At 37.3% G+C, this 15,352-nt stretch overlaps 1 protein-coding gene across 12 annotated transcripts in view; it reads right to left on the bottom strand.

Moving 5' to 3' along the window:
• The window catches only part of BBS9 (Bardet-Biedl syndrome 9), a 493,039-nt gene that overhangs the window by 426,323 nt on the left and 51,364 nt on the right, over positions 1-15,352 (bottom strand). For all 12 annotated transcript variants that reach the window (XM_039526584.1, XM_039526588.1, XM_039526586.1 and 9 more), the window contains 3 exons: positions 11,446-11,530; positions 8,507-8,687; positions 7,306-7,435 (listed from right to left, as the gene is read on the bottom strand). In XM_039526584.1, coding sequence (XP_039382518.1) covers positions 7,306-7,435; positions 8,507-8,687; positions 11,446-11,530 — 396 coding nt within the window. The remainder of the gene's footprint in view (positions 1-7,305; positions 7,436-8,506; positions 8,688-11,445; positions 11,531-15,352) is intronic.

Here is a 15,352-nt window from a genome sequence, read left to right as displayed (position 1 = left end):
ATTCCTTAACCACAGAAACTATATTCTTAAAGAACTCAAGAGTTACAGGTCCTTGAAACAACAAAAGTCTTGAGATACACCCTCCCCTAGTCTGATCTCATCCTTCTAGTGACTGAAGTTTGTCAGCATTTCAGGCTGGGCAGAGTCCATTCTGCTCTCTCTCTCCTGCTCTCTCTCTCTCCTGCATGGCAATGGTTGGCTCCCCTGCAAAAGGGTGATCCCCGCTCTTAAGTTATGCCTATACTGGAGTCTAAGCTGTGACTGCAGCACAGGTAGGCATACTTGCGCTAGCTTTACCAGTGCTAGGATGGCTAAAATTAGCAGCATAGATGTGGCAGCACAGTCTTCAGCGTGGGCTGTACGAGCCCGCTCAGAACCCTGGGTACCTACTTTGTTGCTGAAGTCTGTGCCATCACATCTACACTACTATTTTTAGCAATGCTAGCATGGGTAAAGCTATCCTGGGTATCTCTACCTTAGCTGCAATCACACCATGGAATATGAACAGACCCTCTATCCCTTTGACATGTGCTCCAGTAGGATGCTCCACTACACACTTTTCATCGTGCTTACACCTCCTTGCGGACCCTGTACAGAAAAAACATTGTTCAGTGAGTAGTTCAGTGAGTGGTGAGTAGTTAAGAGTTGTTCAAAATAGATAGCCCCAGATGGTTCTCAGTGATAGTCTTTCAATAACATGTCCAAACATTTTTTCAGGGCAGGACAATTGTCTGAAATGCATTACAGTAAACTGCCCTTAGGAAAGTCTAGCCTAGTGTTCAACACTTAGTACAAAGTGGAGTTCGTAATTTGGTACAGACATGTGCCATTCTGTCACACTGCCAGCCCCAAACATTCAAAAATCATGCAATTTTAAAAAGTTAAAAATATTAAATTTAGGATTCTTTTTATTTGTCTTCTTCAAGCTTTCTCCTGCAAAGATCAGGCTAGAAACTTGCTTTTTTATGGTTTTTTTTTTTAAATAAAAGCTGAAATGCTCACTCAGTCACAAGACTCTAGGAGCTAGGGCTTTAAGAAAAAACACCAAATATCATGAGGCATGCAATTTAATCAGGAGAGTTGGCAACAACGGATGCTATTCTTTACACACTGTAAGTAGTCCCATTCAATTCTTCAAGTTCTAGCTCTCCAGAAAGCCCTCATACATGAGAGAATTCTCAGTGTGTAAAGTTAGGCACATATGTAATTTTCTGCAGGCTCAGAGCCCTACTTAGGTAAAGAAATACAATCACACCACATATTTTGTAGCACTATAAACAACATAAAACAATCTTTTCAAAGAAGCCTTTAAAAATGGCAATATTTTGTACATCTCTAGCCAGTACGGTAGTAATTGATTAATTTAATCACTCTTCTTTCCTACCAAACATTTCCTTTAAGTGGAATTAGGTGTAAATGTAGAGAGAGCTTCTAAAAATCTTTGTGTTTAACTTCTCAGATCAGACAACATATTATTATGGCATACTCAAATTAAAAAATACAGTCGTTCAGGTCATACTGTGTGTCATAACTGGCATCACTTCTGTTACAGCACCTCCATGCAAAAAAATGGAAAATCTTTCAGCAAACTACAGACTTTGATTCCTGCAGTTTTCCTTCCATCAAATTGTGCAGTAAGTGTTAAGTTTTGCCATTTTTATATGGTGATGCTTTAGCAGTTGTGGTAGTTGTGGTGATGTCAGTTATAATAAGGAATAACAGATGGGCTGGAGTGAAGAACAAAGTATTTTCTAGCATCTGGACAGCTGTAGAAACTGAATAAGTGGTGCTTTTATTTTTAACTCCACCCACTACTACCCCTTATTTGATTGCATTTTTACATCTTTTATACTTTCATTCAACTATAATCTTTCTTCATATTTTTCTCATTAACTTCAGTTCCTGTTGCCTTTGTGGTGTTTGCAGACACACAGCTGCATACAATGCATTCACCTAACCACACAGTCCACTACATTTTTGCAAGTAGAGAACAAGTCATAACTTCAACTTTGAATTTGGACCAGGTTTACATTTTCTAACTCATAAATTAATCACACATTTTAATTTTCTTTTTAAAAAATTATTGGAAGCCTAAACTCCATAAAACCCAGCATATTTGATTTTTTAACTGATGGTTAAACTTCATACTTCTGAACTACAGTATTTTGATTAAAACTTTCCATAAAAACCATGCGCATCAAATTGCTAGGCTAAAATTCAGTTTCAAACTTAGGCCTCAATCCTGCAGATGCATGCACCTCAATTCAGCTAAGAACTTAAGCACGTGCTTTGGTGAACAGGGATAGACTGCTGAATTGGTACCTTAAGCACATGCATAATTTTACTCACAAGTAGTTCCATAAAGTTATGTACATGCTTAAATGTTCGCAGTGTCAAGACCCAAGTTATAATCATATGCATGAGATAAGGCCTCATTCTGTGAGCTACTGAACAGCCTAGAAAGTATCACACTCATTTTACTTGCTCTAAGTAAAAAATACAGGAATAAATTATTACAGGATTTACTAGACAATTTTGTATGTAGCACTAGGAATAAAAATTATTTGAGTCTAGCAATTTACAAAAAGTTTAAATAATTTTGCTAGAAAGCAACATTTTTTATTATTTAGCCACTGACATATACTAAAGTAATTGCCTAGTTACTAATTATTTACTTATAGAAACAGGTTTCTTTTTTAATTTAGAGTAAGTAGTAAGGTTATCACATGTTATAGTAGTTTCTTCTCAATATTATGTTTCCCTTCCACATATAAGAAAATGAACATACATGTACGTTTAAGTTCAGTGGAAGAGAGTATCAGTACCAGTCCCTTGGATGAAGGTACACAATTTGTGTTGCTTTTTAGCATCACCCAACCTCAGAGAGCAAACGCCACACTAGTCTGGGGATTTAGGAGGATGCAAAGGACAGAAGTCGTCGGATAGAGTAACTCTCCTCTACAAATAGGCTTTTGAACCTGCAGATAAAGTGGAAAGAAAATTCTTGAAAGCAGCCAGTCATTCTCCCTGATCTCATGGGGTTGATTGCCTTATGACAATAAGCACATCATGTGCACACAGTGCCAGGATGAGACAGATATCAAGCTTCTCTTCTCCATTCCATAGGCACTCTGCTTGGCTATGGTTATCATTGATGGATGCCTCAGATCTAGGACAACAGGGCTAGAAAACCAGAAACAAGTAGCAGAGTGAGTGTGTGCACCAAACATACACAGACAGAAAACAAAAATGAAAAAAAATAAAATCAAACCAGGCAGAATGATACATGTGAGAAAAAGAAAATGGTCAAAAATAAAAGAGGAGCGGTAGCAACAGCAAGGGCATGGTGCAAGGGGGGCACACATCCACCCCAAAAGGAGGCTCAAAAAAAAAGTTGGATGACTGACGAGTTGAGGACAAGACTTCCTGCCTCTTTCGTAGTTGTACCATAAGTGTTATAGATAACATAGTGTTATGATGTTGATCTTGGGGAAAGCTAGTGGGATCACAAAAGGAAACCAGCTGGTAGGAGGAAGACCATATGATTTGGTCTACTGCAGCAGACTATCATTCCAGTAAATTGGGTACTTGTCTCCAATAGTTAGTTGCCTTACAACTCTTTTTGCAATGCACCTAGCTGACTTTGCAATATGTACAGGGAGGGGGAAATTCCTACCAACCACCTGCAATGATCAAATGGTACACTGAAGCAGAAAATATGGCAAGCCTTATTTTATCACGTTTAATTACAATGCTGGTCATAAGAATATTCAGTCCTTCTGTAAATTCTATTAAGGGATAGATGGGAGAATTACAGTTGTGTGAACTATTTTAACTTTTCTCAAAGTTAATAGCAAGACTTGGTAAAAGGAGATGCTATAGCCACAGCCAACACTACCCAATGTCTTGTGACAAAGACATAAAATGAGAGAGAAAAAAAAACCTTTCACATATAAATAGTATTAGAAAGAAATTTCAGATCCGAAAACTACTAAATTGCTTTCTGTTGTCTTACAAGAAGTTATAAAATTGCATATTGCTACTTTAGATTAATTTCTTCAGCCTGCAGTTCTGAAGTGATACAGCAGTCACTGCATAGCTACATTTGAGTCTGTAAAAAAATTCTTCACCGAAGTTTTTCCTATATTACTTATAACTTCAAACAGATGCTTAATTTTTTTACTATTCCTTAAATAGAGTCATGACCTAAAACATTAACACACTAGCCTCTGAGTAGATGACACATGTGGTGGGTAGCTACTGCAGATGTTCATACATTATGTATGGCACACTGTCATATGGGTTATGGTTCATCCCATTAATAAGAAGATGTACAGGAGGGCTATGGCTGTCTTTTGGAGCTGAGGTGTGTGAGATGTGTGAGGATATAAAGCACAGATAAGGCTCGCTAGTAAGTTAAAGTGAGAGTATACTCGAAGAAGACAGAAGATAATTGACTAAACAAATGACTTTCAAATGCCAGGGTGAGTTTGCTGGGTTGGCAATTAGGGGGAAAGATTTTGTATTTGAAAATTTACTAAGCAAATTTGATACAGTGTCAATGAGAGAAACATGGAACCCCGCAATGTCATTTTTACAGCACCATTTGTCAGGATAGAAATATAGCCAGACTTGAAGTTCAATACAGAATTAAGTCTGGTTTCACCTTCTTAAGCGGTCCTGGTTTGTTTGTTTTTAAAGTATATGCTCTACTTTTATTTCATGAGTTTTAAACATTTGAACTTTTTACAAAAAAAATGTTTTTTCCCCACCTAAAATGATTGATACATATTTATTACCTTAACTGCATCTTAAAATTTTTGCATTTGGGAATTTAATATTTTAAGAAGTTCTATAGATACCTTTTCTTTTAAGGTAATAAATGCTTTCTATTTATTCTTCAGTGAACACACAATTCCATTACCAAATAATATGATATTTACCTGCAAGATAAGTGAAAGTAGAAGCTTGTACTCTAGTAACTTGCTTTCTTACCTGTTACCCCTTCTATAAAGGAGCACTGAAAATTTAAAAATGCGTAATACTTAATTCTTAATACTTAGTTCTGTGGGTTTACTTTTACATTTGCTTCAACAGAATCTCTCCCATATGAAGGGCAAGTACAGTGCTTTCACTCATGAATAAAATACCTATAAAAATTCACAAGAGTGTAAATTACTGCCCAGATTCTTACCCCCAGATTTCCGCTCTCAAGACTGAGACAGACCCAATATCTCTCCTGGGAGCTTGCTGCACTTCATGGATAGTAAGGGAAAGGAAGAAGAGAAGCTCATGGTGTAAGGGCAGTAATGGGAGCAGCAGATGTGATATCCTGGCCAATTGCTTCTACCTCAAAGGACACTCAATCAATCTGTAGCTCCTGCTGAGTAGTCAGAATTACACCTCTACCCTGCTATAATGCGACCCAATAGAACACGAATTCAGATATAACACAGTAAAGTAGTGCTCTGGGAGGGCGGGGCTGTGTACTCCAGCGGATCAAAGCAAGTTCGATATAACGCGGTTTCACCTATAACGCTGTAAGATTTTTTGGCTCCTGAGGACTGTGTTACATCCGGGTAGAGGTGTACTAATAATCTCTAGGGCTTGCTCTGAGTCCTCCAGTATCTAGTCATTCTGAGAAGAGTTGCAAATACACGAAAGTCAACTCTCATTTGGACCATTTCCTGCTTCCACTCAAGGAAAAGATCTGGCAAGCCATTTGCATCCTTAAACCTCAATGCTTCAGTTTTGTCCTTTACCCAGCCAACCACACAATAGAGATCCTGGTACAGATCCTATGCTGCTTCTGGAGGTGGAACCAAAGTGCATATGCTTCCAACTTCTCCCATCCCTGCCTGAACTCATGTCCATATGTGCATATTCTCATATCTATGTATACATAAAAATATATATATTATAAATGGGTGTGTGTGACTGTTGCTGTATACTTTCCTCTTCTCTCCATAAAACAATACTGAGAAAGATGACAGGCATGGAAATTCTGAATATGTGAAATTACAAAATACTGATGTGAACGTATACTCAGCAAGACAATCTGGGGGAAATTATTGGTTCCTCAAAACTTCACTAAAAGCAAAATCTTGAGGTTTCAAAATCCATGAAACAGACCAAAAAATTAGCAAAAAAAAGTTTTAAAAAATTGCACTAATTTCTTCCTGCCACAATTAAAACCAACATTTGGATAAAGTTTATATGCACACACATAAATGTCTATACTGTATTCTATTTTTAAAATGTTAGTCTGATTTCCTGTCATAAAAATAAATGCTTAACAGCTTCATGTATATCTTACCAGATTGAGATTTTATCCCAGACTTCAAAAGTTTTAGACACAAGCTACTCTGGCATATGCAGTAGTATTAACTTACTTTTTTATTTTACACTGAGTGTCCCAGCAGGATACTTAGTGATCTTTTTACACTTAACACTCACCCGATGAAAGAGATCACAATTTGTACTCATGTTGTCCCACGTTAAGTTAATTTTGTAATTTTCATTTATTCAAAAAGCATTAGGTAACCACTGGAAGAGAACAAAAAGCTTTTGTAGCCCTCTTCTGAGATTCCCAGGCTTAATGTATCTTAATCTTAATGAGAAAACTAGTTACTCAGACTTTGCATTTTCTCTTGATTGTGAGCCTCTGCACTTGTGAAAAACATGCAACCTACAAGTCAAGAAATAAGGCTACTCAATAATTGTGTCCCATTTTCTTCCACTCTGCTTGCTGTGTGTCAGTGATAGGAAATAAATACATGCAATAGTGTCAGTTTCTTTCCTTGCTGTGAATGCAAAATTGAATAATTTAAACAGATTACTAAACTAACTTAAAAACGAGCTTTAGAGAACAATAATCCAATTCAACAAGAGCCTCTGGAATTCAGCTGCAATTAGACTGATAATGATGAATAAATTCCCATAGTGACTCCTACTTTCTTATCTCCGAGATCGTATTAGACTGATGCGCTCTCTTGAAATCTTTGAACCATCTATCATTCTTTCACAAAAGAAATTTTGTCAGAAACAGAGGCCAAGTTGTCTTCGCTTACACCAATGTAAATCCAAAGTAATACTAATACTTGAACAAAATTATTCCAAATGTATCAGAGTAACAGCATAAATTGATCCAGTTAATATACCATACAACATACCCAAAACTATATTTTTTCCTTTTATAAACAACCTTTTTTTGTTAAATACTATAGAAATGCTTATTAGCATCTGTAGAGATTTTTTTTTCTGGAAACAAATCTAAAAAAATGAAACTGTTAGAAAGTTACTTACTGCAAATTGCCCACTTTTACTGCTACAGGAATATGGGGAAGCTGAGTGGCCCACTTCAATGTCACATCCTGATAAACATGCAACATGCTATTATGGTTTCCAACCAGAGTGTTTATTGTTCCTTCAGACACTGTTAAAAACATAAAAACAGTTTTAAGACAACAGATGTTTTCATGAGCCAGTGTGTTCCTTTCAGGTTCACACTATTTTTCTTTTTTTGGAGGCAGGGGGAAGCAGAAGCTACTATTGCATATTTGTGAACAGATCTGTTTTCCTTTTTATTTAGAGACTATTAAGCAGTCAAAAAGAATAATAAAATTACATAGACAATAACCAAAAGTATGTGATTAATCATGGACACCACTTACAATGATGTCAGTGTGTGAAATATAAAAAGAAGTGCCGGACACATTTCTGGTACTTCCAGAACTATCACTCATAAGTGTTAGTACCAGAAGTCCCAGAATGCCCCAAAAGTAAAATATCATGGATTTGTCATCATCACTATGAATGCATTGGGATAGACATGGCACAACATACACATTGGTTAAGTAATTTTAATCATTCGACTGTCTCTCACATGTTTACACAAGAAATTACAGAAAGTAAAATAAAGATGATTATGAGAGTGTTTGTAAAGTTTAAATTAACTAATTTAAGATAAGATTTTAAAACTTATTCTTTGCTATTCTGGTACCAAAATGGAACTTTAGATTCTTAATTCTGGTCTTATCAATTTGTCAACCAAGCTTTATACCATTCAACCACAGAATCAGAGCACCTCACAAGCATTTATCCTTACAAGACCCCTAACTTTCTTGCATTCTTGCTGTATTTAAAGCCCTGAAAAATTAATTGATCTCAGCTGCTCTGAGGTACCATGCAACATGCTTGAATAGCTTAATCTTCTACCTCTACCTTACGTGCCTTATATTTGAATCCAGGCAAGATTTTGCTCTTTTTATTTATCTATAAGTGACTTACAAGAAAAAGTAGCAAATAGAACCCAAGTTTTAGGATATTTGATTCTTTCTGTTCTCTGAAAAATTATCCACTTCAGTTATAAAATGTCAGGCACAATTGAATTCTACATAACCTTTTACTATATTAATCCACAATATATTCAAAAGATTGTATCTTTTTAATGAAAAAAAACTCTTAGTAGGTCAAAGATTCTAAGTTTAATTTTTCTTTTACAAACCTGAACAGTAAGGAAGGAAGCAACTTGGACTGCAATCAAGTTTTTTCATGAATCGAATTTGCCCATTATCCTTAAGGCAAAAGAAATTTCTCTCACCAAGCACAAAAACAGAGGAGGTCTGATTAAAGGACACAACACATATATCCAGTGCTTGCTCTCCAATGTTTAAAACCCAATCCATCTTCAAAAGAGAAAACATAACCAAAGATCAGTTAACAGCTATGTGTATAATAAAAGGCTTAAGAAGAAGGTTCAGTCTACATCAAACCAAATGAATTTTCAGCAATGTAAGTGAAAAGACAAAATCAATTTGGGGGGCTGTGAGGGGGGAACGAGGTAAAATGTTCTATATTTTAGATGTATATTATTTTCAGGAATGCTGAAATTTTCCTGATTTAAAAAAAAAAACAAAAACTGTTGAGAGCGGAAAGAAAACAGCCCACAAACATTTTATGAAATAAACCATAAACACATGCTATGCAATTCACTCTGTAATCATTTTTATTGTTCAAAAAATAAAAATGCATACATTGTCCAAAATGAAAAAAAGCCTTGAAATCTGGAAATAAACCACAAAGTCCCCCATTCTACTAACTAGTTAAAGTCTACCTCCTCCTTTGTGTCTGCCCTTAGATACTGCTAAACAAACACTTGACTGATGCCAAGCTGGTTTAACAAGAGAGCGAGGCTTCTAAAACTGATAAAATTCTCAGTTCAACTGCCCTGTATTTTGTGGCTTTGAATCACAACTTTCCATCACTGTGATTAAAAAACTGAGGCATAACCTCCTTCACAAACATACTGGTAGAGTTAAGGTAACAACCTGCACCTTCCATTTTAAAATGCTAAAAATGAATAAAAGAAATCAAGATTATATTACATCATCCATTTTTCGGCAAATTCTTTCTGTTCTGGGATCAACTAATACCCATCATATTGCCTAGGTAACAGAAAGATTCCATAAAGTGTTTGAATTTTTTTTTTCCCTGTGAAATTCCAGTACTTTGTTAACTTGATTCAGAGTCCATTAAGACTCCAACCAAGAATGATCAGAAATTCCCCCCATATGTCCTTCAGTTACTTTTATACATTTAGCATCTAGTTTAATTTACAGTCCCTCATTGGTAAAATGTGTTATGTTTATATCGCCCTCTGTTCAACACAGATTTCCATACACTTCTGGTAGTGGGGGGAGGTTTGAGCATTGGCCTGCTAAACCCAGCATTGTGAGTTCAATCCTTGAGGAGGCCACTTAGGGATCTGGGGCAAAAATTGGTCCTGCTAGTGAAGAAAGGTCATCAAGTCCAGCCCCCTGCCAAGGTCCCTTCCAGTTCTAGGAGATTGATATATCTCCAATTATTATCAAAGGTGAATTCATAGTCTTTCTGAAAACTCTATCAAGTCCCATCTGGAAGGTGAGGCACCAATCCTCCTTTTTCAGTCAAATAACACAAAGGTTGATAGTTACAGAAGAACTTTTGAACACTCACAATGTAGTTCATGGCTTTTGTCTCCCTCAAGAATAGCCCTATTTCAACAATCAATGTAGCTGTGCTCCAAAGCCTACACAAGAACATGTAGGGATTTGCACTGAAAGAGATAGTTGAAGCTTAGCGCTGTTTGTTCTTAATTTAAGAGTGCAAATCCCTCATGTCCTTGCCCAGTGCAGCTACACCTATTGCTGGCCACCAGCTGCTGAGCTGAGGCTACCCCTGAGTAGACAAGGTCTGGAACGGTGTTAGAAATTATTTCTTTCTCAACATGACTTAGATAGAGTTCTGGACACTCATCCATCAGAAATTTGGGATAAATGAACATGGGACGTTCTCATTTTTTCTGTCCTATTTTTATTGCCTTAGACAAAAAAGATCTTCTTGTACTTTTCTCTGCATTCTTGGATGTCATCTTCAGCAATCTGGACATAATATTCTTTCATTTTCTTTTCACAGGCAGAAGCAATTGCATTAGTTATGCATTTTCCCCCCGTATGGATACTTGTACACATTATCAGCTGGTATTGTTTATGGTAAAGAATACAGCAATGCACTCTAAGTGGGGTTACATTTGAAGACCATTCTTTGATGCCAAACATATTACAGAATACAGTCCTCACCTATTTAGCAGTGTTAGTCAAAGAGAACATAGAGACTTGTTATACAAGAGCTGGTTCTCTACTTGCTTCCATGTGTAAATCAAGGTGTTGACTTTGATTTATATAGTACAAAAATGTTTGAGTTCTGACTCTTCCAGAGATCATCTCTCCTCCCCATGTGCCATAATGGAAGATGTGGTCAGCTGGACTATTTAAGCTAGCATTTTCTGGAGTATCTTAAATGATCAAGCAGTTGTCAGTGCAGTACCAACGAGGTGGGAATTTCTTTTTCCCACTAGTCCAAAATGGCCTGAGTATGTCAGCCTTAAGGCATGATGCAAAAGAAGTTAATTTCCCAGGTTTTTCACTGCAAGGGTGGGGGGGATGGGCAAGGGAGGATGGGGGTCAGGAGGATGGGTGAGCTGGCTATTTGAGGAAATGTCTGTCTTTTTCCTATATAGTGTTCTGTTTAACAATATACATGAGCCCCCAACTTTAACGGGGTGCATTTTAGAAATCTAACAAACTAATCATAAAAAGACTTTAAATTAAATTTTGCTTAAATTTTTAAATGTACATATATTTCAACACATTCTATCTTGATAGAAATTAACATGAAATTAACCCTTTATGTTAATTTCTCTGTTCTCAAAACAGAGAGCTTAATGAATATTTAGGTCCCAATCCAAATTGCAATAAAATTTACTTGAGTCTTTCCATTGTCTTAAATGGAAGTTAGATCGGGCCCTTAGTGACAACACAGTGTTTCAATCTGTCAGCTAGTCTTCTCTCTTTTTAATATTTATGCACTGCAGGGTATAGTTTATGTAAAATAAACAGGTCTTACAACAAGCCTTTTTCCAGAACTCAGTTTTTGCTGCTCTGTCTCCTGTCTTTCATCAGCATCTGTTGCAAATGCCAGCACTTGGTACCTGTTATAAAAAATACAGATAGTGTCTCTTTGCAGTTCATCAGTTTTACATCAAATTTTAAAATAATGTTAACTATAAAGGTTATGGCAAAAGCAGAATCCAAAAATGTTGTCAGAAAACCTACTGTACAATGTATCTTGATACCATCATTCTTACGGAGCACATGCACTGAAGTATAGGATCTAGATAATGGATTTAAAAGTAGTATTTAAAACATGCTGTCAGACTGAGATTTTTTACCTTAAGAATACATGCTTATCTAGTAGTAGTGGAAGATTTCAGTTTTTTAATTCATGTAACACCAACAACCCGGCAGGATCGAACCGGGAACGTTTGGAGCTTAGTGCATGAGCCTAAAAACCAATTCTTAAGGCTGTAGAGCAGACTCATTTTATCTCTCTTTAAGTGGTCTCTGTGCCACTAGATGGGCCTGAACACCACACCCAGAAGGTGTGTAGGTTACATTTACATTAATTTTTTTCCACAAGAGTTCAGATTTTATTTTGTTTGTTTAAATTAAATGTTAGAGGTGGGTGCTATAAACGAGAGAGAGGCCAGAGACAATTTATTACAGCATTTTGAAAATAGGCCCTTAGTGCAGTGAGAAAAAGCATGAACTGTCCTCATTTCAAATAATCTCTAATTAAAAAAAAAAAAATTTAAACTAAAGCTGAGAGAGTAACAGTTGCCTACCTTAGAGACATGTTAGAAAATCAAATGGTTGTACTCGGAAATGTGTCTCTATAAAAATGGGACTAGATGAGTTGCATAGGTTTCATTTTATTACAGACAGCCCAGCAAACTGAGTCAAGTTGGCTTCTTTCCTCTCACTCATTCATTATCAACCGTAATAAAAATTATGCAGGCCTATATCTGCCCTTAGTTGCACTTATGCAACCCCCAAAATGCTCAAATTATGCCCTCAGTGACACCTATATATTTCCGTTTCTTTCCTGGGTTTGCACCGGCGTAACTTAGTAAACAACCCTGCTCCTGTTGCACGAGGAATTGAATCAAACACTGTCTCTCTTAGTTGGTTCTGCAGATCCAACAGGAATAAAAAACAGCAAAAAAATATATGTTGTTCATGTCTTACTCTTAAGACACATGGGATAGATCAGAGAAGCAGCACACTTTAAAGCACTTTGAGATTAAGATGATATAAAAGTGTAAAGTATTATCACAATATCATGAGCCAAATGTATCAAAGAGTAAGTGTAACGGGTATTCAGCACATAGTTGATTTTAGACATGCATGCTAAATGCCTTTATCTTTTTAACACACAATCCTACAAGTCGATAATTTTCTTAATACTCTAACTGGCCACTTTCAAGACATCACACTCCCTCACAAAACTAATCCAAGTATTTTAATAATTTTTGCAAAGCTTTACCTATAAATTAGGGCCCAGTACTGGAAATATACTGATTCAGCTCCTGTTAAAATCAGGCTCAGGCCAACAGAGAGTTCCAAGTGTCCCAATTCTCCCTGATGATTTCAGTAACTTAACAGCAGATTAAATATATTTTAGTTTATTCCAAGACAAAGTTAAATATTAACATGATCAAATAAGGTTTTAGGTTTATTTCTGTATTTGGGGCAATGGCTACTAAAGGATTTTTCTTAGTGGTTTTAACTTTATTTTATTTTTACTAAAGAAGATTTTAAAATTTCTCCCTGAGTTGAGAAATGCAATTGTTCAAAAGCAATTTTTCTATGACCTAAATAAAAAAACTACAAAACAAATACTACCGTATCTCTTTCCAACTTTGCCTTCCAAACAAGCAAAAACACTCTGTTTTCAAACTACAGAACATTTAAAATAGATGTTGCAAATTCTGAGATGGGGGAAAAAAAATCTCTCTTCACCACGTAAGTGTTCAATGACATGATCTTAGGAACCTGACTTTCTTGTCCAAAGTACTGAATCAGAAACATTGGACCAAATACAGTATTATTTTACGATATAACATGGGGGCCATCTACATTTTTCAGACCAGTCTCCCACAAATCACAAAAGTGCATTGATATCTATGAAATGACTGATTGAATGGCAGTTCCTAGTAACACTAAAATCTTAAAACCAGGGCCGGCTCCAGACCCCAGCACGCCAAGCGCGTGCTTGGGGCGGCGTGCCGTGGGAGGGTGGCAGGCGACTCCGGTGGACCTCCCGCAGGCATGCCTGCGGAGGGTCCGCTGGTCCCGCAGCTTCGGTGGAGCATCCCCAGGCGTGCCCTCCGCAGGCACGTCTGCAGGAGGTCCACCGGAGCCGCGGGACCGGCGACCGCCAGAGCACCCCCCGCGCCACGCCGCCCTGCTTGGGGCGGCGCAATTCCTAGAGCCGCCCCTGCTTAAAACCACAGAACCCACAGAGGGCCAAACAAACCTATCAAGCTATTTAGCGTTCTTTCATGTCACATCACATGTAAAATAACTTAAATATGGAGAGAGATGTTATTTTCAAGCTCGAAAGTAAGAATCAGTTTAATAGTGCTTGCTTGCTGAGGTGAAGGCACTGTACTGTACAAATCTCAGGATGGCAGAGAAATTCAGAGCAGAACAAATTGTTCCATGTTGCCCTGTTAAAAAATACCAGTCCAGATGGGTGGCACATTGAGTTTGCCAAAATCAGAAAGACATATCATTTCTTTAACATAAAACATTAAAAACAAAATTTCTTCTGCTTTGCTACATCAGGGTCCTATTTCTCCCTCACCTTTGAGGGCTCAATTGTGCATTCAGCTTTGAGATATAACTTATGTGCAACTCCCTTCCAGTATCCTCCCCTTAGCTTATATGGAATACTAGTAAATCCTACTTTGCAATGTACTATAATACTTGAATAATTATATTACATTATGTCTTTCTCTCAAAGTATTTTGGCACATTACATGTATCAAAATCCTGAAGGATCTCAAAGTACTTCACAAACTATACAGCACTACTAAAACAAACCTGTGACAGATATTGCAACCACAAAAAGTATCTTTGGGGGAACATAATATTAAGTTTATCTATCACTGCAGAACAAAGATAGTATGTATGAGTCTGTTCTACTCCACAGGACAGAAACTAAAACGTGGATGATGGTGAAGATGAATTGCTCACATTGTAAACACCTTCAGAGAGGTAACACCCCCTATGAAGGTTTGTGTATGCTGGTTCGAACTGGATTTTTCAGAGACCAATAGATAAAGAAAGGGGTTTTGGCATAAAAAGCCTGTGTTTAAATGGACTCAGAGCTTTCTTGCTACAACAAAAAGACAAGGCATTCTGTCCAAGGGCCCCAACCCTTGCAGAAGGGTTGGAAAGACTTTGACCTACCAGGATCCCATAAGACTGATAGGTAACCTCTGGTAAGCTTTTTGCATGTATATAGGAACTTTTATTGTTTTTATATGTTTTCTCTGTAATGCTTTTGCTCTAAGAATAAATGCAGTTTGTTTTATGAAAGCTGATTGGTAACCAGCGTACACTGTTGTAGCCCAGGAGAAAGCATTAACAACCACATATGTTGGACCCCAGTTAGACCTGCTGGAAAAATCACAAATGAGATGCAGAGGGACTGCAAGCAAGTCGCAGTCTGAAAGGAGAGACACATGGGTCTCCACCCCAAGAAAGGTGATGGGTAGGAAGCCTAAAGCCATAAGAGGGCGCCCTCAAGGAAGACAAGGGGCAGGAGGATGGGGGAGGGGGGAATCAAAGGCACAGGTAATCCTGAAACTGTGATAAAAGACACCACTGAAGTGAATGGTGACCGCCAGGCAGACAGAGGGAAAGTTTAGCCAAAGACATTACAGCAAACCCCTAATCTCTTGAAA

This window comes from Mauremys reevesii, linkage group 2 (assembly GCF_016161935.1).
Source record: "Mauremys reevesii isolate NIE-2019 linkage group 2, ASM1616193v1, whole genome shotgun sequence".
In the NCBI taxonomy this organism is placed as follows: Eukaryota; Metazoa; Chordata; order Testudines; family Geoemydidae; genus Mauremys; species Mauremys reevesii.
This window is presented reverse-complemented; position numbering and strand designations above follow the sequence as displayed.